The 27,536-nt window shown below is 47.5% G+C and overlaps 1 protein-coding gene across 2 annotated transcripts in view; it reads right to left on the reverse strand.

Annotated features, from left to right (window-relative positions):
* Nucleotides 1-27,536, reverse strand: part of CC2D2A (coiled-coil and C2 domain containing 2A) — a 171,811-nt gene that overhangs the window by 19,775 nt on the left and 124,500 nt on the right. For both annotated transcript variants that reach the window (XM_077280027.1, XM_077280028.1), the window contains exons 26-34: nucleotides 16,987-17,083; nucleotides 16,798-16,896; nucleotides 15,711-15,887; nucleotides 13,630-13,833; nucleotides 12,870-12,959; nucleotides 12,035-12,148; nucleotides 6,956-7,090; nucleotides 6,531-6,653; nucleotides 3,732-3,790 (exon numbers count right to left, since the gene is read on the reverse strand). In XM_077280027.1, coding sequence (XP_077136142.1) covers nucleotides 3,732-3,790; nucleotides 6,531-6,653; nucleotides 6,956-7,090; nucleotides 12,035-12,148; nucleotides 12,870-12,959; nucleotides 13,630-13,833; nucleotides 15,711-15,887; nucleotides 16,798-16,896; nucleotides 16,987-17,083 — 1,098 coding nt within the window. The remainder of the gene's footprint in view (nucleotides 1-3,731; nucleotides 3,791-6,530; nucleotides 6,654-6,955; nucleotides 7,091-12,034; nucleotides 12,149-12,869; nucleotides 12,960-13,629; nucleotides 13,834-15,710; nucleotides 15,888-16,797; nucleotides 16,897-16,986; nucleotides 17,084-27,536) is intronic.

Here is a 27,536-nt window from a genome sequence, read left to right on the forward strand (position 1 = left end):
GAGCCTGTGCGCTCCCTGTTGTAAGGATAGAACCTTCTCTGGAGGGAGAATGACCAGCCCGCGGGAAGAGTTCAAAATCATGCCCAGGAAGGAGATTTGCTGGGCCGGCACTGGAGATGATTTCTCGAAGTTGATCCTACAACCCAGGCGAGAAGGAGAATCCACGGTGATGCTCACCGACTCCTCGCAGGTAGACTGGGACGGACCTTTGATTAATAGGTCGTCCAGATATGGCAGTACTACCACTCCCCGAGCGTGAAGAATGGCCATGACAGCCGCCATGACCTTTGTGAAGACTCTGGGGGCGGTGGCAAGTCCGAAGGGCAAGGCCACAGACTGGAAGTGTACTTCTTGGGCTGCAAAGAGCAGGAACTGCTGATGAGAGGGAAAAATTGGGATGTGTAGATAGGCATCTTTTGATGTCTATGAAGGCAAGGCACTCTCCTTTTTCCAGGGACGCGACAACGGAACGGAGGCGGTCCATCCTGAAGTGTCGGACCCGTACGAATTTGTTTTAGCAGCTTGAGATCCAGTATGGGCCGTAGAGTCCCGTCCTTCTTTAGGACCACGAAAAGGTTGGAGTAAAACCACGTGAACCTTTGGTCACGAGGGACTGGAGTGATGACACCGTCCTTTTGAAGCGCCTGTATGGCGTGAAGAGAAAAAACTCGATTTTGTATCCGGAAGACACGAGCTCTCTGACCCACTCGTCGTGAACGACCGAGAGCCACTGTTGACGGAACGAAAGAAGGCGTCAGCCTACGTTGTCAGTGTCAGCCGGACACGCCAACGAGTCATTGTGAAGGTTTAAGGAAAGCGGACGGCTCAGGGGCAGACGGCCTGGGTCCGGGTTTCCAGGAACGGTTTGGTCTGTATGAGACCTGGGAAGTTCTGTTGTCCCGACATCCCGAACCAGGGGAAGAGGACGACAAACTGGAGTTGTTACGAAATGACCGGAATCGAAACTGCTGCCGATTCCGTGCTGGGGAAGAAATTCACTCTTTTTTTTTTTTTTTAATCCGGTAGCGTCAGAAATTATTTGGTCTAGGTTTTCCCCCAAATTAAACGACCCGCTTGGTAAGGAAGAGAGGTCAGCGACTTTTTGGAAGCAGAGTCTGCTTGCCAATCGCGGAGCCATAGGGCCCACCCTGATGGAAATTGCGTTAGCAGCCGCTTGCGCTGCGCAATTAGCCGCATCTATGGAGGCGCTAACGACAAAATCTCCGGCCTGAGCTAACTGGTTAACTAGTCTGGCCGTCTCTGGGGGAAGATTACTGCCGTGGACGGTAAAGGTCAACACCTCAGCCCAGGTCACCATTGCCTTAGCTACCCAGGTAGCTGCAAAGGATGGAAGGAGGGCTGCTCCTGAGACTTCAAAGACTGAGCGAGCCAAATAATCAATCTGGCGGTCAGAAGGGTTTTTGACTGATGAATCGTCTGACAGAGAGAAGATTGTTTTGGATGCAAGCCGTGACACGGCAGGATCCAGAAGGAGAAAGAAGTAAGCCCTTCACCAGATCCCTTGAGAAAGGATATTTAGCTTCCGTGGCTTTTTGAGCCGTAAAGCGCTTTTTTGCTCCCTGTGTTTTGGATAATATCCTGAAACTCAGGGTGATTATGGAGACTTCTTAAAAGATACAACGTGTTCCTGAGAGGAAGCAGATTCATCGTCCACCATTAATGCCTGACCAATAGAGGAGTCTGGGTTAAAGATTCCTCCGACTCATATACTGAGCCCTGTACGCTGCGACCCTCAGGGGAGGGGGAGCGAGAAAATGAGCTTGCAGAAGCTGAAGCTTGCGCGTGTACGGGAGATGGGGAAAAGGTCCTTTTCCTGGAACCCCGGGAGTCCCGTACAACAGTGCGCCCCCTGTGGTCGGACAGCCCCGCGCCGTTATCAGATTCCGTCGCAGCCGACGGAGGTGAATTTTGGTTTAAGGAGGACCCAGGATTCCACTGAACGTGCGCGGCCCACTCAGGAGACGACACAGGAAGTGGTGGCAGAAGGCGGCTGCGCACTGGCCAGGTCACAGTTCTGGCACAAGGGGGGACTGTGGGTACTTGGCAAGGCAGACTTGCAAGTGGCACAAATGGTAAAAAATACAGTGTGCTTTTTTGTCCCTTTTTTTCCATAGATTGAGACATAGTGAATGTCTATCTCCGATAAACCGCAGTAGCAGTTATGTGAGCAGGGAAGGGGTTAAGCTTTTCCCTATGCAGCGGAGCAGCTTACCCACGGTCCTGAACTGGTGTCCCCAGGGAGGAAGAGAGGGAGGTAGCGTTTTCGGCTGTATTTCCCTGTAGCAGTGGAGTCCCAAGATGGCGCCCGAGATTTGCACGGCTCTTCTCATTCAAAACGAGAAGCGCCTGAACAGTGGGCGGGGCTCCGGCGTGGGCGGGTTTTTTGAACTGCGGCCTAGTCCGGCTGGAGAAGCCGGGGACTAAATTAGTGGAGCCGGCCGACGAAGCGCTCTGGCGGCCGCGACGCCGCGCCTAACGATCGTCGCTGGCATCTAGCCAGCGGTACCTCTCCCCAGGGACCCGGACCGCTTCTTCCCACGCCGGTAGTGTGAGGAAGATAGTACTCACCAAAGGAGGGACCACCTCCAGCTCAATCGATCCTCCCTGTGTCGGGGGACGGAGAGCCTCCTGAAGCATGCTTGCCTTCTCAGGGGACTTACAGCTGTGCCAGCCGCATGGAGATTTTTGCAGGGTTCTTCTGCGCCTGCCACAGGGGGCTTACGGCTACTGTGGGGACTACTAGACGCCAAGATGAGGGCTTGAGTGCGGTGGAGCCCGGGAGATGCACATAAGAGGTAAACTCCATGTGCTCGCCATCTTACAGGGGGGAGATCGGGACCGTATAGGAACTGTCGCCCTAGCGTAGATTAGGCGTGCCCCATACGTCGCAGGAGAGGAACGGGGAGGTATACTCGCCGTGCTCGCCTGTTGATGGTTCGGGGGAGAGCGGACCCTATAAAAAAAGGAACCCGTCGCCCCCTTCACTCAGTTAAGTAAAAAATTAAAAATTTACAGAAAACTAAAAACTTTAAAATAAAAATTAAAATAAGAAAGTTGGGGCCTGAAAACAGACCCAAGTGCCTCCTACAGACACTAAGCAAGAACTGGTTGAAATTGTATCCAGTGAAGGGGTGTATACTGCAGAGGAGGAGTTAATCTTTCTGTTTACTTAGTGTCCTCCTAGTGGCAGCAGCATAACACCCATGGTCCTGTGTCCCCCAATGAGGCGTAGGAGAAAAGGTCCTTTTACCCCATATGAAAAGACTATTACTATATATATGTATATCATGAAAGTCTGCAGTTACTCTATGTGACTGCAGACTTGTGAACCCTCACATTACACGCAGTGATAGCTGTGAAGATTCATCGGTGCCGGCGGCAAGAACGAGTGTCGATATGCATACCTCCAGCCACATTCTAACTAGACGTGCACAGCCTCACTCAATGCAAGTGAAATCGAGCGAAGCAGTGCACGTCTAGTCGGAATGTGACTGGGAGTATGCATATCACATACTTGTGGTCATATAACCGCTTGGTCTCGCCACCAGCACAGGAGAATCTTCACAGCGAGCAGTGTGTGCGATGTGAGGATACACAAGTCTGCACACACAATATGAAAAATATGACCTGTATTTTGTCATGTGAATAAGCCTCAATATTTAGTTTTATCACAGTTAGAAGTTCGGCTCGGGCTGATCTGAAAATTTTACCTGTCCTGAAGTTCCATGGCTGCAGCCTTATCTGCCCTCTGATAAAGTAATTCTTCCGGCTAAGAAATAAATAAACACATACATTTGTTATAAGAAACGTTATAAATTAACTTAACACTCAAAATATGTAACACAAGTGCCCCAACACCTGAATAAGAGAGTTATTAAAAAAAAAAAAAAAAAGTTAAGATGTTAACCCTGACTTGCTTCAGTGCGAAACGCGCGTCGGGTGTGGTGGGTCCCCTTGGCGCGTCCTTGCCTTGACTATTTATTCAGCTCTGTATACCTATGCACTATTATGGCTATTGTTGATGACTGTTCTTTCGCCTGCCTGATGCCAACACGGACACAGTGTTAGTATATAAACTTATTTGCAATTTTTTATTGTCTATATCACTTATTGATTACTTTACTTTATTTATATTTTGCCTACTGTTGTATACTCTGTCTGTTGTTATGGTCGTTGCCGTGGGTGTCCCACCGTTTGGTCTCTTGTACCTGTGGTATGTTCCTTGTTTTTAATTATTACATTTTTCAATAAAGACATAAATATTTTTATGAATACTTGGCTTTTTGTGAAGGTTTTCTGTTTGGTTTTCATGTGTTCATTGTGTAGTAAAAACTACCTGGCATCATGATTCTTCAGTTCAGTACGATCATGGAGATACCAAATTTGCCCAGTTTTTTATTTTTATAGTGGTGAAAAGTTTTATGCAATTTGTCTTTTGGTTTGTGTAGTCATTTTCCAAAACAGGTAACGTTTTCTTTTTTCGGCTGACAGATCTTTGCGAAAGCTTGTATTTCGTGGCCGAGACAATATTTTTATTGATACCATTTTGGGATAGATATGAAATTTTTATCGCTTCTTATTTCATTATTTTGCTGCATTGTGTTGTGAATTTTCTCTGTTGGAGTTTACCTATCAGGTTAATTTTATATTTTGATATATTGGACTTTTATGGACACAGTAATACCACATGTGTTTTTTTTCCTAATATTTTTATTTTTAATGGGGGACAGATGGGAGATTTGAATTTATGTTTCTTTTATGAAACTTTTTTTGTACCTTTTTATCATTTTAATTAGTTTACACAGGGGACTTGAACATGTGATCTTCTGATTGCCTATACTATTTACAGCAATATATGCAAATATAAGGATAAATGTAATACATCTTGGAGAAAGCGACTTCTTTCTTCACTTTTGAGCCTTTTCTTTACAAAGCTTTCAGCTGGATTCACATTTACACTGCTCAGTATTGCTGTATAGTGTCCTTAATGCTGCTGCTCCTTCTATCTGGGTGCTAATAAGGAATGAACAGCGGCTATCTATCTCTCTCTTAGTGCTGTGCATGGGAGACATCATAGCAGCTAGTCTCTGCCCACCACATCACAAACAAAAGAAAATTATATATGTGGCCTGTAGAAGGAAAAACTGGTGAAATTGCTGGATACAACTCCTGTAGTGGCCAGAAATAGTGTTATACTTTGTGTATAAACACAGGACAGCTAATTCTGAAAAATTACTTAAAAATACAATTACCCTTTAAGATCATTTAACTACAACATATTTCACTGTGCATCCTGTTAAAATCCATTTATAGTAAACATCTAGGTCCAAAACGTCTGTGCCGACTATATATTTGCAATCGTTGAGACACCGTTTTCAAGAGTTTGAGCACGATATGATAAAAGTTATAAAAAAAAATGCAAATTGTCCCTTCAGAGGGGAAGAGGACTTGAACTCTAGTGACACCTTTTGGAATTAGTAATCCTAGAAGTCATTATCAACCCTTTAACAATCCAATTGCATATTTAATTTCCCAGAGGAGCATGCAAAGCATTTAAGTCCCCCCATAGTAGAATGCCAGACCTGGTATGTCACTGTACACAAGAAGGAACCATAGATCTCAGTCTTAGCCTCTCACTCAGCCAAATCAGATATTATACTTTGTACTGATGAGGGACGATACCCTGAAACACTGCGTCTCCAAATTGAGATTCTGGTTTGGCTTTTATCCCAAGTCATGTTTCAAGGGTCTTTAAAGACTCGTAGGATTGCTACTTCCAGTAGATGATGATAGAGTTCAAGTCTGAAGAGACAATTTGCATATTTAATTTCCCAGAGGAGCATAAAAAACATTTAAAGCCTCTTCATACTGGCATGCCAGACCTCGCATGTCACTCTCAAAAAGGAGAAACCTTACCCCTTTAAAAAAAAAAACAGTGATCAGTAGTGATAAGCGAGTATACTCGTTGCTCGGGTTTTCCCGAGCACGCTCGGGTGATCTCCGAGTATTTGTGACTGCTCGGAGATTTAGTTTTTCTCGCCGCAGCTGGATGATTTACAGCTGCTAGAAAGGCTCAATACATGTGGGGATTCCCTAGCAACCAGGCAACCCCCACATGTACTCAGGCTGTCTAGCAGCCATAAATCATCCAGCTGCGTCAACAAAAACTAAATCTCCGAGCAGTCACAAATACTCGGAGACCACCCGAGCAACGAGTATACTCGCTCATCACTAGTGATCAGCTACTGACCTGCAAATGCATAGTGGCCGCAGACCACAGTTTGGACATCACAGTCTAAACAATCATCCAAATGCAACAGAACAGTAGAAAAAAAAAAAAGTTTGATAATGATGCTGGCCTTGATGTCTACATGATGACGTGGACCACTTCACCCTCTGCTCAACTCTACGACTATTAGACGAGACTAATATTCACGCCCATAACAATAAGTTACATTAATCACAGTTTTTGTGGAGTATCTCTCAAGTGAAGAGGTTATCAGATCTACCTGCACACTGGCGAGGCCAGGATTCGGGTAACTTCTGGAGAAGAACGGCTTCCACATCTTGGGGCGGCTCGTGTCAAAGCTGACACTCATAGGAGAATCATATGGCTGAACATTAAACCATATCTAAAAGAGAACGACAAACACTGAGCCAAAGAAAGAAAGGAATAAACACACAAACATTTACACAGGTAACGGGAGATTTCTGGTTGTTAGTGTTATTACACAACAGTATAAAAAATGAATTATCACTGACATATGGCATTTATCTAATTAACTTATATTAGAAAAATGTGTCTGATTACTTTCAGGAACAATGACAATTTAATCCATGCCCATTTACTGAACAAACCTGGCCGAGCCTGAAGACAAAAGTGGCACTGTTACTTTTACAACTCCTTAATAACTTGGATCCATGAAAAACTTACATTATCAGAATTTATTATACAGCCAACACTCTGCAATGGACAAAAAGTGTCGTATTGACCATAAAAGCGACCATTGCTTGGGTTCCATATGATGTTCTGGTTCTGTTCTGCTGTCAGCACATAAGTAGTGGGGCCCTGGAGAATAAAAATGGATGACAAGCCAAGACTTAATTGTAGATACGACATGTGGCCATTTCTCACTGATGCAAATCGTAGAGAATGGTGCTTAAGAAAAAAAAAAAAAAAAAAAAGGTCCTCGTGCTTGTGCCAAGGTTACACGCGGCGAGAAACCTTTTTGGGATTTTATCACTATGACAACACTTCCTTGCGTCCTTACAATTCAGTGTTGTATCGTATTCTTATGACAAGATCAATATCTTGATCTGCAACAAATCATTTGAACATTTGAAAATCACCTTTTTATGTGAAATTAATTTTTTTTAAATTCTTATTTTTCAAATTATGATCCATAACAATCCATCCAATCCACACAGGCAAAGAAATTAAACCATAGATATCCATAAGTTCTGTGCAATAATGATCGATGTAAATAAATACTTATGTCCCCCAAAAATTGAGAAAAGTATTCAAGGAGTGATACATTTATTGGCTAACCAGAGAAATTACATTTGCAAGCTTTCAGAGCTCAAAAGGCCCCTTCATCAGGCTGTATTACAATATTTCTATATTACAATATTGGTATATTACAATATTGTAATATAGCTTGATGAATGGGCCTTTTAAATACATAAGTATTTACATCGATTTTTCTGGCTAACATGGTCCCACAATATTATTTTGTATTGTACCTTGTGCAATAATGAGAAATGATGCAGGGAAGAATTGCTGAACAACATGAAGAAAGAAAGGTGCAGAAAGCCATGGAAAGTCCTGATACCTGCTGAAATCTGTCAGTAATTAGAAAGCAATCCTGCCACTAAGGGCTCATTTCCACTTGCGAGGAAAACGGACGAGTGCAATCCGATAAAAAAATCGGATTGCACTCGGACCAATGTTATTCAATAGGTGTCTTTTCATTTGCAATTTTTTTCTCAGCCGAAATCGGACTGAGAAAAAAATCACAGCATGCTGCGTATTGCTGCGATTCTCAGACGAGACTCGCCAATGCAAGTCAATGGGTGCGAGAAAAAAAACGCATGGAATACGGACCATCCGTATTCCATCCGTTTTTTACGGATATCTTACCATTCTGTGGCATAGAACACTGTAAATAGTCCTGTAAATGACTATAAAAATAGTTGCAGAGAAACAAAAATGGATTGCATACGAATGTCATACGGATTAAAAAATCGCATTAAACTCGCATGACAATCGCATACTTTTCATCCCTTTTTTTCGGTCCAGATTACGGACCATTTTTTCTCTCGCAAGTGGAAATGAGCCCTTAGTGAAAAATAATATTAGCTGGTTAAACTGATGGCTTATGAAAAGTTGTCTCATTACCAAGGTGCAACACAAGAAACATATCCTGATGGGTTAAACCAGTAATCTGGCTCAAGACCTTCGCAACCTTATTGTTGAAAAACATACTGAGGACATTGGTTACAGAAACATTTCTAAATTACTGAAGGTTCCAGTGAACACTTTTGGGGCCATACTCCAGGAAAGAACGTAATTTTACCATAAATTGTCCATGACCTGTAAGATTTCTGGCCAAGGACCATCTGTGGAAAGCTATAGAAAGTCCTAGAATCAGCAGGTACAATTGTTTCAAAGAAAACTATAAGTAATGTACTTAACCTCCATGACCTGTATGCACGCTCACCACACAATACTTCATTGCTGATCAAAAAGCATGTTCAAGCATGTTTAAAGTTTGCTGAATAGGGAGAATATAGTCTGGTCAGATGAGACCAAACTTGAACTCTTTCCATGCCATAATACTCACCATGTTTGAAGGCGAAAAGGCACTGCATATCACCCCAAAAACACCATACCAACAGTAAAGTTTGGAGGAGGGAACACCATGGTGAGGGGCTGTTTTTCAGCATAGAGCACTGCAAAATTGTATGTGATTAAAGGAAGTATGAATGGACAAATGTACTAAAACATTCTTGATAAAAATCTGCCAACTACCAAAATGATGAAGATGAAACGAGGGTGGACATTGCAGCAAGACAATGCTCCCAAACACACCCTCAAGGAAACTCTTAATTGTCTTCAGAGAAAGAAAATAAAGCTACTAGAATGGCCCAGCCAATCATCTAACCTGAACCCAATAGAACATTTATGGAAGGAACTAAAACTGAGAGTTCAAAGAAGGAGCCAGAGTGTTTGTGTGGAAGAATGAACCAAAATTACACCTGAGCAATGCATGCGACTAGTTTCTCCATACAGGAGACATCTTGAAGCTTCATCACCAACAAAGGCTTTTGTACGAAGTACTAATTAAATTTCAGGAAGTGTGGGCAATAGTTTTTCCCTGTGTAATTTCTCATTATTACACATAACCTAATTTATGAACATCTATGGTTTGATTTCTTTGCCTGTTTAGATTGGATGGATTGTTACCGACATCTGTTGATAATTTCATGTCACGAGCACCTTTAGAAATATATTTACGGTACTTAGAAAATTGTGATGTGTTCAATACTTATTTCACCCTCTGAATATAGTGATCTTGCAAATTTCCCACTTGCAAAGGTCACTGTACCTGTGATGATAATGAGACTGCTGAAAAGTCCTCTATAAAGAAGAGTATTAGTTTAGAATAGACCCAGTGGGGAGTAGGAAAATTGCAAGAACATATCTATCTTTCCTTTTTTTAAATACAGATTGTGATATGAAAAATAAAGCAAACATTGCCATCATGTTTTCTGAAATACATTTAAACACAAAAATCTGATTTGAACAATATATCTGCTGATGATCTATATATATATATAATTGTCTAAGGGGTACTTCCGTCTTTCTGTCTGCAACTTCCGTCACGGAAATCCCGCATCACTGATTGGTCTCCCAGCTGCCTGTCATGGCTACTGCGACCAAGCAGCGACGGGCACAGTCCGATTAGTCCCTCCCTACTCCCCTGCAGTCAGTGCCCGGCGCCCGCATACTCCCCTCCAGTCACCGCAGTCAGTTCATGGCGCCCGCATGCTCCCCTCCAGTCACCGCAGTCAGTGCCCGGTGCCCGCATGCTCCCCTCCAGTCACCGCAGTCAGTGCCCGGCGCCCGCATGCTCCCCTCCAGTCACCGCAGTCAGTGCCCGGCGCCCGCATGCTCCCCTCCAGTCACCGCAGTCAGTGCCCGGTGCCCGCATGCTCCCCTCCAGTCACCGCAGTCAGTGCCCGGCGCCCGCATGCTCCCCTCCAGTCACCGCAGTCAGTGCCCGGTGCCCGCATGCTCCCCTCCAGTCACCGCAGTCAGTGCCCGGCGCCCGCATGCTCCCCTCCAGTCACCGCAGTCAGTGCCCGGCGCCCGCATGCTCCCCTCCAGTCACCGCAGTCAGTGCCCGGCGCCCGCATGCTCCCCTCCAGTCACCGCAGTCAGTGCCCGGCGCCCGCATGCTCCCCTCCAGTCATCGCAGTCAGTGCCCGGCGCCTGCATGCTCCCCTCCAGTCACCGCTTAAAAATAATAATAAAAAAAAAAACTGCTATACTCACCCTCCGTAGTCCGCCGAGCCGCGGGCGGCCTCCGCCATCTTCCGTTCCCAGAGATGCTTTGCAAAATTACCCAGAAGACTTAGCGGTCTCGCGAGACCGCTAAGTCATCTGGGTAATTTCGCAATGCATCCTAGGAACGGAAGATGGCAGCAGCCGCGCGCTCATCGCCTGCGCCACAGCTTCGCTGGATTGGATCCTGGCAGGTGAGTATATAACTATTTTTTATTTTAATTTTTTTTTTTTTTTAACAGGGATATGGTGCCCACACTGCTATATACTACGTGGGCTGTGTTAGATGCTATGTGGGCTGTGTTATGTACTGTGTGGGCTGTGCTATATATTACGTGGCCAGTGTTATATACTGCGTGGGCTGTGTAATATACCGCGTGGCTGCTATATACTACGTGGCCAGTGTTAGATGCTATGTGGGCTGTGTTATGTACTGTGTGGGCTGTGCTATATATTACGTGGCCAGTGTTATATACTGCGTGGGCTGTGTAATATACCGCGTGGCTGCTATATACTACCTGGCCAGTGTTATATACTGCGTGTGCTGTGCTATATATTACATGGCCAGTGTTATATACTGCGTGGGCTGTGTTATATATTACGTGGCCAGTGTTATATACTGCGTGGGCTGTGTTATATATTACGTGGCCAGTGTTATATACTGCGTGGGCTGTGTTATATACTGCGTGGCCTGTGTTATATACTACGTCACCTGTGTTATATACTGCGTGGCTGCTATATACTGCGTGGGCTGTGTTATATAGTACGTGGGCTGTGTTATATACTGTTTGGGCTGTGTTATATACTGCGTGGCCTGTATTAACGCATCAGGTATTCTACAATATGTATGTATGTTTGTATATAGCAGCCACATAGTATATAGCACGGGCCACATCGTATTTGTCTGCTATACACTACATGGCTCCTATATACTACGTGGCCTGTGCTATATACTATGTGGCTGCTATATACATACATACAGTACATATTCTAGAATACCCGATGCGTTGGAATCGGGCCACCATCTAGTATATGTATATATGACGATGATACATTCCCTTTAAGAGACTTTGACATATAGATATCTCCCCTGGAGTTCTCATTTTGACCATAGGTATTCTACTTGTACTGTAACCATTGAGTAAAAACAACGAAAAGAAAGATATTTCAAATGATAAATGAGATATTAGTACGGGACTGTAAACACTTTTTTAGGACATATTAATATGGTTTTCCCTAGAACCCGAGTCCCGTCCTGAAGAATGATGTATATTGCAATAGTAAGACTGTGGCTTGTTCTCCTTCCAGTTCAGAGCGCATGCAGTTCCATTAGTGACAATGTTATAAATTATATTACACAGAATATATAAAGTTGTGTCAAGCCGACCCTGAAATATTAAAATCTAACATTGAGTACAGCTGTAACTCTGGGTCCTTGATGGCTACCTCAGGGATGGCATTTCCTATAACAAGCCACGCTTTTTTTCCCATGGCCAGAAAATAATTGCACAGAAGCACCGCATGCTCTTCCTCGTCTCCAGCCAGAAGGTCTAGGAATTGCTGCAAAGTAGAAGGCAGAAAGAAATGGTTACTAGTTATCCGACACATTGACACCCAAAAAAGGGCAGTTGGCGGAAAGCTGATTAAAATAAATAAATAATAAAAAAATAATCTCTCTCCCTCAGTCAGCCCCAGCTTGTCTGCACACGCATGCTTATCAATTCATTTAAAGGGAGATTTCTATTTATATGCACATGTAAGCTCTTTAAAAAAAAAAAGTACAGCAATCCCTATACATGGCCAGTCCGTTCCTCAGTTACTGAAAAATCAGTGTTTGAATTGATATGCAAATGAGGCTGAAGAGCTATGGTAGATCTGAAGCCTCCGTCACTCCAGCTCTATTCTCCGCCCAGGGATGCATCCTTCTGCTTGACTGACCTATCCTTTGCTTGAAATCATACAGCACAGAGGCTTTCAGTCAAGCAGGAGAAATAGAGGCGCTTGGTGGAGAGTAGAGCTGGAGTGACACGGGATTCTTATCTACCATAACTCTACAGTCTCATTCGCAAATCGATTCAAAACGCCGATTTCTCAGTGACGGAGGAACAGACTGGCCTTGAAAGGGTATTTCCGGACTGGTCTTTGAAAGATCTACATAAATACATACATAGTGTGACACACATATGCACGCACACATATGCACGCACATGGGTCGGTATGGATTATGAGCCACATGATGGAGTGCGAAGTGCTTTTCATTAGTCTCTAAGTTCATACTCACATCTGATGTACTCCATAAATTACAGATTCCGGCAAACGATACATTATCCGGCAGGAAGGGAATTAAGGACACATATTGGGCCACCAGCTCCTGTGTAGGAAATGTTAGATATACACATGACTATGGATCTGTAGGATGAAGGATGCGTTCATAGCATGCCACATTTATATAGATCTGTAGTCACTTATCAATATAGATGTCATCCCAGGGACACGATCATACTTAGTATGGCGGGGGCTAGGACACATGCACATGGACAGTGTAAATCGCCCTATATGGCATCCTCAGGTAATAAAGACAATGGACAAGACTAGAAAAACATTGCTGATATCTTCCAGAAATAGCGCCACATCTTTCCATAGGTTGCGTCTGGTATTGCTGCTGTATCGGAGCCAGCGTCGGTACTTGGTAAATTTAGGAAACTGTTCAGGAATGTAGATGGTCCAGACTTCCACTGGTGACATCTGCCGTACATGTGTGTATGCTCACTGCAGCGCAGACTTAGGGGGCTGAATACAAATGCACGTCACAATATTCAGATTTATGTCTTTAAGATACTGGTAATTAAAAAACCAGGAATCATTTCCTTTGGAGGTCATGAATACTGGCTACTTAGTATTGGTATCACATAAAATCCCGATAAAATACATTTCAGATTGTGGAGGAAAGGTAAAAAAAATGTGAAAAAGTTCAGGGGGTATGAATACTTTTTCAAGGCACTGTATGTATACATATAGGGTATGATGTGGGGGGGACTTACACTTGTTGCTTGCACATTACTTGGATCAGCATCAAGCAGTTCCTGTGGAGGCTTCAAGGCCTTGATGTATCGGGTCACAAACACGGTGGTCCCGTTGATATCGGTGACGGTGGTCAGGCACTGCCGGCTGGGGAACTTCAAGGCGGCTTCACTGAGGAACTTCTCCGCAGCCTGAAGCAACTTCTCATCTTCTCGACTGTCAAACTAAACATGTACCAGATATTATAAACATCCGTATGTAAGGCTAGGTTCACATTGCGTTAATGTGTGCACGCTAACGGACAGCGTTGCACGGCGAAAATGTCGCAATTAACGCCGTGCAACGGGTCCGTTAGCGCACCCATTGACAGCAATGTAAATTTCGCCTGTAGCGCATCGCTAGCGCGTGCCTTTTTCGGCTCGCGCTAGCGATGTGCCGTTCTTTTGTGACGCGCCGCGGACGCTGCTTGCAGCGTCCACGGCGCGCCCGAGGTCCGTTCCCCGCTCTCGCAGATCGGGGATCTGCGAGAGCGGGGACGTTAACGCGACCCCTAAACGCGGCCCCGAAAAAAACATTGCATTAGCGCAATCCGCTAGCGCTAAACGAATTGCCCTAACGCAATGTGAACCTAGCCTAATGGATATGTATCCTCCAGCAGAGATCTATCAATCTATATATACTTTGTTTTTTTATTATATACATATATATAAGGCTCACAATCCTGAGCCGAAACATTGCCATTTTGGGCAACTAAATAGCCACATTTTTTAACCCTGAACTGGTGTGCTGCCTTTCTTTTTTTTTCATCCTTTTCCTGTTTTATACAGTTCAACTACCTTTTCCTGTAGATCCATTGACAATTCTTTTGCTTTCCCCATGATTCACAATCCAGAAATGTCAGTGGCAGGATGAAAGATGCAAGAGTCTGTCTGGATCCCAGAAACTCACTCAGCTTTTCTGCACATACACCGATTACAAGCAAACAGGTCACAGGTGAGGATGTTACCTTTAGCAGCCATTCAAACCCATTTGTGTCCACTTCTGTACATGATATCAGGCCAAAATCACCAGGGTATGTGAACTTTTGATCAAGGTCATTTGGATGTTTTTGGTTGTCATTATGATTTAAAAGGAGAAAACACAGCAGTTTGACAACAAATGGCTTCACCCAACCACTATCCATGAGTGGAGAAAAAGTTTTAGCGTTATCGTTCATAGTCTCTGAAAAAAGGCCAAGAAAGGAAATATTCTGCCGGGGTATGTAAAGTTTTGAGTACAACTGTATATAGGAAAGAAATTAGGATTAGTTATCTATTAGATGGGTGGAATCAGGGTCAGTATGTTGCACAGGTTGCTGCATTCACCCCCATGCCATGTGCAACCGCACTGACCCTGATTCCACCCCTCTAATAGGTAACTAATCCTAAGCAATAGGTTGCTAATCACTTATCATCTTTATGGCACCCAACCATAATAGATTGTGTTGATTTCAAAATCCATTGAGGTGTCAGATCAAAAAGCTCCATTTTTTTCCCTGTTGTTAGAATTTGGTGCAAGTTTATGTTTAGCAGTGAGAATATGTTGGAGCGTGTTTAGTGAAACCTGATCTGGTTAGATGAGGTTCTATCTGCTGTACAACAGACTACCCTTCCATGCTACGCAGATCTTTTAGGCTTGCTTAAAAGTCTACATTCTCGGCAGCACAGTGTCCTGTGTAAACAAGACATGTGCTGCTGAGTACAATGAGAACAAAATTGCTTTAACAAATGGTTCTGTGTACATGGGATGTGCAGTCGGCCTTCCTAACATACTATTAAACGACCATCCGCTGGCTTACAAGTATTGGAGCGGTGGTCATGTACTTTTTGCAGTTTCTTAAAATAAATTTCACTAAAACTTGTATTTTATTCATTGAAATTCCTGACGTGTGCATACGAGTCCAGTGGATGGTCCTACTAGTGACTGACAACTATCTCTGCATGTAAAGTCATAAAGGGAAGATTGTCAATCACAGGTTAGCCCCGCCCACTGGACTCCTATGGATACGAATACCAGTTGTTTCTATTGATGTGCACCATGTAGATGATGACACTACACTTGCCTTCTCTCTGATGGGCTCTCCAGGTACGAGCTGAGGTTCAATGGTGATAAAAAGTGTCAGAAAAGATCCCTGACTCAGGCTTCGTACTGACTCATAACCCCCATCATTGCCCAGGGTGCGCTGTTTGCTGTATCCAAGCAGAACAGGTGGGGCATCAATCCGGAATGTTCCATCAATCTACAGAAACACAAGAACTTTTAATTTAAAAAAAACAAAAAACAGATACAATTCTAGAAATATTGTGTAACTTTATTGACCCAAGGACGGTTTTTAGTAGAAAGCTCAAATTTCTATTATTAAACAGAGCAAACAATGGCGTCTGAATAATTAAAGGTATCTTTACTTGCTCAGCAGTTCCGCATACTATTTCTTCCACTACTCTCACCCTGGATCTACCGCTCTGGACCCTTCATTAGTCCCAGTCTCTCAGTCCTGCTAAGGTCCGTTATCTTCTGTGTTACAGGCTCAAACTCTTGTGCCTAGATGTCCTCTCCTAGGACCTGTCTCCGGAAGGCCACTCTTGTCACTTTCTCTTCAGGATCTCACTATCCCTTTCTTTACGGTCTCTTCTTACTCAGGTTCACCCTGTAATTGCAGCTCTGCATACCTCACACTCCCAAAAAACCTATGTCTCTAAAAAAGAAACAGGAAACCAGTCGCTTTCCCTTAAACTAATCTCTCCCACTGTGGGCTAATCCCAAACATTAACTCTATCTTACCTTATAGTCAACCATCAACATACCTATACATTACACTACGCCTTATATTATCAATACCTGTCACACTATACCTTATAACACTATTCACATGACACAGTATTTACAAAAGACAAAGGACATTGTTTACGCTACAATACAACACATAACGTAATTGGTGTCTTCAGGGGTAGGCACTCTTCCATGATCGCATGCATGGACTGCCCAGAAGTGTAAAATCTATGGGGGGACTGCAAATAGTTAAAAATAAATTATTTGCTAAAGTCGGAATCCCCCTTAAGGACTCACTTTTATTGATTTGCTCCCTTCATACTTATGATAGAATGAGATCATTATTCTTGTTTTTTGTCTTTAGATGTGAATGCACTTACCCTGGCCTGGAAATAGATTGTAGTGAATGGAATTCGGATGGATCCCAGCCAGTGTCGCTCCACTCTTGTATGGATGCCACTTCCTTTCTCACGATCATCCTGTGATAAATGATTGCTTTTACACTACCGTAACCTTTAAACCTGTCGATTTCGATGGTGCAAAGACTTATAACTCTGCTTAACCCTTACCTCCAAAATATCGAAGCAAACTTCATCGAAGACATTGATGAAAACCTCGTCTTTAACAGACTGTAAACTGGCCGTGCTGTAATCACCATTGGGAGCCCTAGAAGACGACCAACACACAAAATACATTGTACAATCAGTCCGGGAGAGCGGCTGGGTTATAGGGACGGCGCAAAAGGGGCAAATGCCCAATATCTAGGAAGGAACAAAAAAGGAGATTTTTGTGTACTCACCGTAAAATCTCTTTCTCTTAGCCTCTAATTGGGGGACACAGGACCATGGGTGCTATGCTGCTGTCCACTAGGAGGCGACACTATGCATAATCTGAAAAAGATTAACTGTGGCTCCTCCTGTGCAGTATACACCCCTGGACGGCATCAGCCTTCTCCAGTTTTGTGCAAAAGCAGTAGGAGGAACGTAACATGAATAACATAATTATGCCTGTAAGAAGGCAACTATGTACGAGCTCAAGAAACAATATGAGAACTCAACAGTTACAACAACCCGGAAAGGGCAACAGGGTGGGAGCTGTGTCCCCCAATTAGAGGCTAAGAGAAAGAGATTTTACGGTGAGTACACAAAAATCTCCTTTACTCTGTCGCCTCATTGGGGGACACAGGACCATGGGACGTCCTAAAGCAGTCCCTGGGTGGGAAGCAATGGACGAATATTGTGCAGACAGGCCCGTACACTTAGGGCACCGCCGCCTGCAGGACACGTCTACCCAGGCTCGCGTCCGCTGAGGACTGGGTATGAACCCTGTAGTGTTTAGTAAACGTGTGTAAGCTAGTCCAAGTGGCCGCCTTACACACTTGTTGTGCCGAAGCCTGGTGCCGAATGGCCCAGGAGGCCCCTACCGCCCGTGTAGAGTGTGCCGTAATACCGGCTGGAAGAGGAGAATTCTTAAGGCGGTACGCCTCTTGTATGGTGGATTTGATCCACCTGGCAAGAGTAGCTTTGGAAGCTGGCATACCCTTGTGGCCGCCTTCCGGAAGGAGGAAAAGGGAATCAGACCTCCGGAAGGACGCAGTCCTAGACACGTATATACGCAAAGCCCTGACAAGGTCAAGCGTATGCAGAGCCTTCTCCACTCTATGAACCGAAACCGGACAAAGGGATGGTAGTGAAATTTCCTCATTGAGGTGGAAGTCGGACACAACCTTCGGGAGGAAGGATGGGACCATACGAAGAACTACCTTGTCCTGGTGAAATGCCAGGAAAGGCCGTCTGCAGGAGAGTGCTGTCAGTTCAGACACCCTGCGTAGCGAGGTGATTGCCATCAGGAAAAACCACCTTCTGGGAAAGAAGGCGGAGCGGGACCTCCTTAAGAGGTTCGAAGGGTGGTTCCTGCAATGCTGTCAGGACCAGGTTGAGGTCCCACGTTTCTAGTGGTCGTCTGTAGGGGGGAACCAATCGGGAAACCCCCTGAAGGAAAGTCCTTACTTGCGGCTTGGTAGCAATGCGCTTTTGGAAAAGCACTGAGAGGGCTGACACCTGGCTCTTAAGCGAGCCCAATGACAGCCTGGCCTCCAGACCCGATTAGAGAAAACCAAGTACTTTGGGTATGGAATAAGGGAGTGGGATCTGGCCACGAGATTCGCACCAGGTAAAGAAAGCTTTCCAGGTACGGTAATAAATCTTGGCAGAGGCTGGTTTCCGTGCTCTGATCATGGTTCCAATGACATCTGCCGAGAGCCCTGCCTGGGTTAGAACCCAGGTCTCAAGGGCCACGCCGTCAAATTGAGAGCCCCTGAGTTCTGGTGGTAGAACGGACCTTGTGATAGAAGATCGTGGCGGTCGGGGAGACGCCAAGGGGCGTCTGCTGTGAGTTGTACGATGTCGGCGTACCATGTGCGTCTGGGCCAGTCCGGTGCAATGAGGATGGTTGGAACTCCCTCTTGTTTGATCTTCCTCACCACTCTGGATATCAGGGGGAGAGGTGGAAAAATGTACAGAAGCTGGAACTGGGTCCAGTCCTGAACCAGAGCGTCTGCTCCGAGCGACCGCGGATCGTGTGTTCTGGCAATGAAGTTGGAGACCTTGGCAGATCTGTTGAAAAATTTCGGGATGGAGAGACCACTCTCCTGAGTCTATTCCTTGTCGGCTGAGGAAGTCTGCTTCCCAGTTGTCCACACCCGGAATGTGGACCGCCGAAAGAACCGACCCTGTGTCCTCCACCCAGCGGAGGATATGTGACACTTCCCGCATCGCCTGGGTACTGCGGATCCCCCCCTTGATGATTCACATATGCCACAGCCGTGGCATTGTCCGACTGTATCCTGATGTGAGAGGCTGCCAGTAAGTGATGGAAGGCCCTCAATGCCAGTAGGATGGCACGAATTTCCAGGATGTTGATGGGCATGGTCGCTTCCGCTGGGGACCACTTGCCCTGTGCCCTGTGGTGTAGGTGCACCGCACCCCAACCCGTCAGGCTCGCGTCGGTGGTCAGGACCTTCCATTGACCTGAGAGAAAGGATTTCCCCTTTGCTAGCGAGGTTGGCTTGAGCCACCAGTGCAGGGACCTCCTGGTTGACGACGTTAGCTGGAACTCCCTGTCGAGAGAAAAGGGATTCCTGTCCCAGGACTTGAGAATGGCTAGTTGGAGAGGTCTGAGGTGAAACTGGGCAAATGGGACAGCTTCTATTGCCGCTGCCATCTTGCCGAGGACTCTCATGGCAAACCGGAGAGATCGAGGGGGTTTGCGGAGGAGGGTGCGAACTGCTAGTCGGAGAGCCAGTGCCTTGTCCTTGGGAAGGAGCACTAGACCCCTGGAGGTGTTGAATAACATTCCCAGGAAGGTCAGGGACTGACTCGGGGTTGGTGATGACTTTTGTAGGTTGATTAACCAGCCCATGCGACTGAGAGTATCGGTTGTGATTGAGACGCTGAGCTCGCAGTCCTTGAAGGTGGGAGCCTTGATGAGTAGATCGTCCAGGTATGGAACGACTACTATGCCTCTGGAGTGCAGGACGTCCATGGTGGCTGCCATGACCTTGGTGAACACTCTGGGAGCCGTGGCGAGTCCAAAGGGGAGAGCCACGAATTGGTAGTGGTCCTGGCCTATTGCGAACCTGAGAAACCTCTGATGGGCAGGTGCAATGGGTATATGCAGGTATGCGTCTTGTATGTCTATGGAGGTGAGATATTCTCCCTTCTCCATGGACGCAATGATGGACCGAAGGGACTCCATGCGGAAATGACGGACCCGTACATATTTGTTGAGCTGTTTTAGGTCTAGTATGGGCCGTACGCTGCCTCCTTTCTTGGGAACTACGAACAGATTGGAGTAGAACCCTCGGAAGCGGTCGGTCGTGGGTACCGGTACTATGACTCCTGATTGATAAAGCGAGGAGACCGCTTGGTGGTAGGCTCGAGCCTTGGCTGGCGGTTTTGGGGGGACAGAGAGGAAGAACCGGTCCGGTGGGTTGGAGGTGAAGTCTATTTTGTATCCGGAAGACACTAGTTCCGTGACCCACCTGTCTTCTGTAATAGGCAGCCAGACTTGATGAAAGAGCAAAAGTCGGCCGCCTACTGGTGTGGTGTCTTCCGGAGTCCGTGAGTCATGAGGAGGAGAAAGTCTGAGATTTTCCTCCTCTGGGCTTAGACTGGCCTGCTTTTGACTGCCAGGTCTTGTCCGACCTTTGCGTCGATCGTGAGTTGTCCCTGCGTGGGGAACGGTTACGATTTTGTACTGGACGTGAGACGGACCAGCCGGAGGAATTCCGAAAGGATCGGAATCGAGTTTGGTTACGCTTCTTGTAAGTGCGTTTAGGTTTCAGTTGGGGAAGAGAAGTACTCTTACCCCCTGTGGCGTTGGATATCATAGTGTCCAACTGTTCACCGAAAAGTCTCCCACTGAGGTAGGGGAGGTGCGTGAGGGACTTCTTTGAGGCTGCGTCCGCTTTCCATTCCCGCAGCCAGAGGATACGCCGAATCGTGATGGCGTTTGATGCTATCCCCGCGACTCCCCTTGCTGAATCCAGAGCTGCATGGAGCATGTAATCTGCTACAACAGCAATTTGAACCGCTTGGTCCGACAGTTCAGGAGCGGATGCTTGGAAGGCTTGTAAATTGTTTGCCCAGGCCAGGATGGCCTTGGCAGCCCAAACTGAGGCGAACGCGGGAGCCAGGGATGCCCCTGCTGCCTCGAAAATTGAACGAGCCATGCGTTCTACCTGCCGGTCTGCTGCGTCCCTTAGGGTTGAGCTATCTGGCAGTGAAAGGAGGGTCTGTGCTGCTAGCCTGGAGACTGGGGGATCCACTTCAGGTGGATCTGTCCATTCCTTGGTGTCCTTCTGTGGGAAGGGGTACCTCGCCTCCAGATATTTGCGATTAGCTAATTTTTTTCTCAGGCTGTGAGAGCTGTTTTTTAAGGATCGCCTTAAACTCTGGGTGGTTAGAGAAAACCTTAGGCGGCTTCAGAGGTCCTTCAAAGGAAATCTGATGTTCTGGGGCCTCTGGTGGCGGATCAGAAATGTCCAGCACCCGATGGATGGACGATATTATGTCCTCAACTAGCGCTGTATTGCTAGGAGGGATTGGGATCAGGGACCCCTCAGTTTCTCTGTCTGAGTCAGAGTCGCAGATGCCTTCAGAATCCTGTGTATCACTGAGGCGTCCCCTGCTGGGTGAGCTGGGGAGGAGGCCTTTTCTGGTTGGGGATTGAGGAGATCTGCATTGTCTGTCCCTGGAATGGGACGGTCTAGATGACCTGGAGCAACGGTGTCTCTCCCTAGAGGGGGATGACCGTGTGCTATGGGATGACGCAGATGGACTTGATCTATGGATCCGCTTGCGTCGTGACCTAGACGTGGATGTGCCAGGGTCATCTTGTTCCTGAGTCAAGCTCTCCCTTTGCCGGGGCATGACCCTGCAGAGCCTGAAGCAATGTGGAAGTTAGGTTATCTATAGACTGCGTCATAGATTGCGATATCTGAGTAGCCCATTCCGGTGTGGCATTAGACACCGAGGCATTGGCAGGAGCTTCTTGAGGCTGTGACACAGTAGTTTGTATACAGTTCTGACAATGCGGGTACGTGCTACTACTGGGGAGAGCGGTCCCGCAGGCTGTGCAGAATGCATGATAGCAGTTCTGCCTGGTTCTCCTAGACCTTGAGCCCGGCATAGTGCACAGAGTGCAGAAGTGCTGCCAGCAGATGGACCTTACAGGGGTAGAGAACCTACAGGGGAGCCTTATAGGTAATATGGATTCACAGCTGAGTAAAGATAACCCAGCTGTGATCTTACCCCACCAGTGTACCCCTAGGTCCAGCGCCAAAAATCCACAGTCCTGTGCCCCCCGGAGACTGGCTGCCTGGTCCTGGTCCTGCAGACCGGGAGATGCAGGGTTAATCTGCAGCCGAAAATGGCTGCTGAGACAGAGGAGAGAGGAGGAGAAGGGGGCGGAGAGCTGGAAAAAGGCGGCAAGGCTATAAAAAACCCGCCCTTTCTGTCTCGATCCGCACCTTGTATGACACTGTAGAGTGTCATATTTGTCATCCGGGGGGCGGGCTGGGGGGCGGAGAGGAGGCTGCTGCTTCAGCTAGGCCGAAGCCGGGGCCTAAATTAGATGCCTGAGGCCCAGAAGGGCTCCAGGCCGGCGCGAAAGTCCGGGAGGGGGTCGGATCTGAACCGGACCCCTCCGGATTTAAAGGCAGGATGGCGGTGGGGCTATAAGCGGAAGGGGGAGCCCGACTGGGGTCCCCCTGAGGCAGTATAGAGCTGGTGCTGCCGCAGAGACAGGGGCGCAGGGAGCCCTGTGTCTGTATGTGCCATGCCTGCCTGCACTCCCCCCGGCCCCAACAGGAGCCCGCAGCTGGGCTGGGGTCCCTGGATGCAGGCGCAGTGTGCTGGCCCATTGCTGGAAGCTGTAGGATGCTGCCTGTACAGGCCCTACCTGAGGTGTCTCAACCTAATACCCCCAGAGGGGGATAGGGAGGGTGCCTTTGTCACACCTTCAGGGGCCTTTATCCTCGCCTCGACCTCAACCCAGAAACCAAAAGGAATTGGGGAAGGAGGGGGGTCTCGACTTCGAACCAACACCCGAGGGGTTGGGGAAGGAGCAGCATGGGGAATAGCCATCTCAACTTCAACTGGGCACCCCATAATAGGGGGCCGAGGAAGGAGCCATGCCGGGGGTCTCACAGGAGACCCTCTTTTCTTCATCTGTAATCCCGTCGGAAAACGGGAAACGGAGTAAAACGGAGTAAAAATCTTTAGGTGTGCCTCCTTTGCGACACTAAGCAAAAACTGGAGAAGGCTGATGCCGTCCAGGGGTGTATACTGCACAGGAGGAGCCACAGTTAATCTTTTTCAGATTATGCATAGTGTCGCCTCCTAGTGGACAGCAGCATAACACCCATGGTCCTGTGTCCCCCAATGAGGCGACAGAGTAAAGGAAGAGGGTTCGGAACAGGCACTAATGTCCCTACAGTATCACCATAAACCGAAGATAGAAAACTAAAAATATTTATTGGACACAAAATGAATTAAAAAAAAAGAATTAAAAACCATATAAAAGACAATAACGTCCACACAGAAAAATACATGCGGAGAACCGACCTTGATCCATATAAACAATTATAGGTAAGACAGTGGTGGAATATCAAGATAAATGGGGAAAGCCAAATATTAATGTGTGAAAAAGGAGATTTTTGTTTACTTACCGTAAAATCTTTTTCTCCGAGCCATTCATTGGGGGACACAGGACCATGGGTGTATGCTTGCTGCCACTAGGAGGACACTAAGTAGACAGAAACATTAACTCCTCCTCTGCAGTATACACCCCTTCACTGGATACAATTTCAACCAGTTCGGTAGTAAAGCAGTAGGAGCATGAACAAAGACAACTATGTCAAAACCAAAGAAGTAACAACAAGCCAAAACAGGCTAACAGGGTGGGTGCTGTGTCCCCCAATGAATGGCTCGGAGAAAAAGATTTTACGGTAAGTAAACAAAAATCTCCTTTTCTCCTACGCCTCATTGGGGGACACAGGACCATGGGACATACAAAAGCAGTCCCTGGGTGGGGAGCAATATGCTAATACCCCATGTACCACTGGCTTACGGCTTAAGGAACTGCCGCTTGCAGAATGCGCCTGCCAAGGGCGGCGTCTGCAGAAGAAATAGAATGAATGTGGTAATGCTTGGTAAAAGTGTGCAAACTGGACCACGTCGCAGCCTTGCAGACCTGCTGTGCCGACGCCTGATGCCGAATGGCCCACGAGGCGCCCACCGACCGAGTAGAATGAGCCTTGATCCCAGCTGGGATAGGCACACCCTTGACACGATAGGATTCTTGAATGGCTGACCGAATCCATTTTGCCAGAGTGGCTTTTGAAGCAGGAGAACCCCTCCTGGGCCCCTCTGGAAGTACGAACAGGACGTCTGACGTACGAAAGGGAGCCGTCCTCGAGACGTACCGACGAAGAGCTCTCACCACATCAAGAGTGTGTAGAGCCTTTTCGATGCGATGGACAGGTGTCGGGCAGAACGAAGGTAAAACAATCTCCTCATTGAGGTGGAAAGAGGAGACGACCTTGGGCAAAAAGGTGGGAGAGGTCCTCAATACCGCCTTGTCCGGATGAAAAATTAGAAAGGGAGGGCGGCAGGAGAGCGCAGCCAACTCCGAGACCCGTCTGATGGACGTGACGGCTACCAGGAAGACTACCTTCCAAGAAAGGAAGGTTAAGGAAACGTCCTGCAGCGGTTCGAAGGGAGCCTCCTGAAGAGCTCCGAGAACTAAGTTGAGATCCCACGGATCTAAGGGTGACTTGTAGGGAGGCGCCACACGGGAGACTCCCTGGAAAAAAGTTTTCACCGGCAACCTATTGGCAATCTTCCGCTGGAAAAGAACTGACAATGCCGAAACCTGACCCTTTAGGGAGCTAAGGGCAAGTCCCGACTCTAGTCCGGACTGAAGAAACTCCAGTATGGAAGGAACAGAAAATACTAAAGGAGACCGTCCCTGTGCCTCGCACCATGAGAAAAAAATTCGCCAGGTACGGTGATAACTACGCATGGAAACAGGTTTCCTAGCTCTGATCATGGTGGAGGACACCCTGGGAGAGAAACCCGCTTGGCCTAGAATCCAGGACTCAACAGCCAGGCCGTCAAAGACAGGGCCCTTGAGTTCTGATGGTAAATTGGGCCCTGTGAAAGAAGATCCGCGCGATCTGGAAGACGCCAAGGGACGTCGATTACCAGCTGAACCATTTCGGCGTACCATGCCCGACGCGGCCAGTCTGGCGCGACGAGAATCACTGGTACCCCCTCTGTCCTGATCTTTTTGATGACCCTCGGTAGTAGGGGAAGAGGAGGAAAAATGTACGGGAGTCGGAATTGGCGCCAAGGCAGGACCAGGGCGTCTACTCCGAGGGCCCGTGGGTCGAGGGACCGAGCAAGGAACTGAGGAACCTTGTTGTTCATCCTGGAAGCCATGAGATCCACATCCGGGGTCCCCCAGCGATGGCAAATCTGCTGGAAGACCTCCGGGTGGAGGGACCACTCTCCGGAGGCGATGCCCTGGTGGCTGAGGAAATCCGCCGCCCAATTTTCCACACCTGGAATGTGGATCGCCGAGATGGTCGAATGGTTCGACTCCGCCCAATGGAGGATGTGAGACACCTCGAGCATGGCCGTCCTGCTGCGGGTTCCGCCCTGACGGTTGATATACGCCACGGCCGTGGCGTTGTCGGACTGGATTCTGACTGGATGACCTGCCAGAAGACGGTGAAACTGGTACAATGCTAGCCTGATAGCTCGAATCTCGAGGATATTGATGGCAAGGCGAGACTCTTGAGCGGACCACCGCCCCTGGGCTGTGTGATGGTTGAAGACCGCTCCCCAGCCTATGAGACTGGCATCGGTGGTCACCACCAGCCACCGTACTGGGAGAAAGGACCTTCCCTGAGTTAGGGAGGACTTCAGCGTCCACCACCTTAGGGTCTTCCTGACCCGAGGGGACAGGATGAATCGGCGATCGAGGGAGGACGGGTTGCCGTCCCAAGCCGACAATAGTGCATGTTGCAGGGGACGGAGGTGAAACTGCGCAAATGGGACCGCTTCCATGGTCGCTACCATCTGCCCGAGAACTCGCATGCTGGCGCGAATGGAGTGGGATACTGGGCGAGAAAGACGCTGGGCTCCCTGCTGCAAGGCCAAAACCTTGTCTTGAGGGAGTATGACCAGACCGCGGGAAGTGTCTAGTATCATCCCCAGGAAGGAGATTTGTTGAGCCGGAATTGGAGAAGATTTTCCGAAATTTATCTTCCATCCCAGACGAGAAAGAGTATCCACCGTGAGAACGACGGACTCTTCGCACGCCGGGTAGGAAGGACCCTTTATCAGTAGGTCGTCCAAGTACGGAATTACCACCACTCCCCTGGAATGAAGAATGGCCATGGCAGCCGCCATGACCTTCGTGAAAACTCTGGGGGCGGTGGCGAGACCGAAGGGCAAGGCCACGAATTGGAAGTGTTCCCCGCAAAAGGCGAAGCGAAGGAACTGCTGATGCGGAGGGAAAATTGGTATGTGCAAGTAGGCATCCTTGATGTCTATGGAAGCCAGGAATTCTCCCTTTTCCATAGACGCGACCACAGAACGGAGGGATTCCATCCTGAAGTGTCTGATTTTTATGAATCTGTTTAGTAGCTTCAGGTCTAGGATCGGACGAAGTGATCCGTCCTTCTTTGGGACCACGAACAGATTCGAATAGAAACCCTTGAATCTTTGTTCTAGGGGGACCGGAATGATGACTCCGTCCCTTTGTAGTGCCCGTATTGCCTGGAGAAACGCTGTAGTCTTTGACCTTTGAGGGCAAGATTGGAAGAAGCGTGTAGGGGGGAGGGAGGAAAATTCTATTTTGTATCCGGTGGACACCAGATCTCTGACCCACTCGTCGGAAACGACTGAGAGCCAGGTTTGATGGAACAAAAGTAGACGTCCGCCTACTTTGTCGGAGTCCACCGGATGGTGCAAGGAGTCATTGGGCGGAGGATCCCTGGGATGCGGATCCCTTAGATCCGGGAGGTTTAGGCCTGGGTCTCCAGTTACGATTAGGTCTGTAAGAGACCTGGGTGCCTCGGCCACCGCGCGAACCTCGTCCTGATGCGGGGGTAGGAGATGAGGAAGACCAGTTGGTATTGGGCCGAAACGGCTGAAATGGAGGTTGCTGCTGGTACCGAAAGGGCCGGGTAGGCTTTTGCTGGGGGAGAAATTTACTTTTCCCTCCGGTAACATCCGAGATCATTTGGTCCAATTTTTCTCCAAATAACCGACCAGCCTGGTAAGGCAGGGCTGTTAGAGAGCGTTTAGAAGCCGAATCTGCTCGCCAATCCCTGAGCCACAGGGCTCTCCTGATGGAGATTGCATTGGCGGCTGCCTGTGCAGCGCAATTAGCTGCGTCCATAGAGGCGTTGACTATGAAGTCTCCGGCCTGCGCTATCTGGTTAACCAGGATGCTGGCTTCTGGAGGTAAATCACTGGCTTGGATGTTAGAGGAAAGAGTCTCAGTCCAAGAGACCATAGCCTTAGCCACCCAGGAAGCGGCGAAG

This window comes from Ranitomeya variabilis, chromosome 1 (genome assembly GCF_051348905.1).
Source record: "Ranitomeya variabilis isolate aRanVar5 chromosome 1, aRanVar5.hap1, whole genome shotgun sequence".
Taxonomy (NCBI): domain Eukaryota; kingdom Metazoa; phylum Chordata; class Amphibia; order Anura; family Dendrobatidae; genus Ranitomeya; species Ranitomeya variabilis.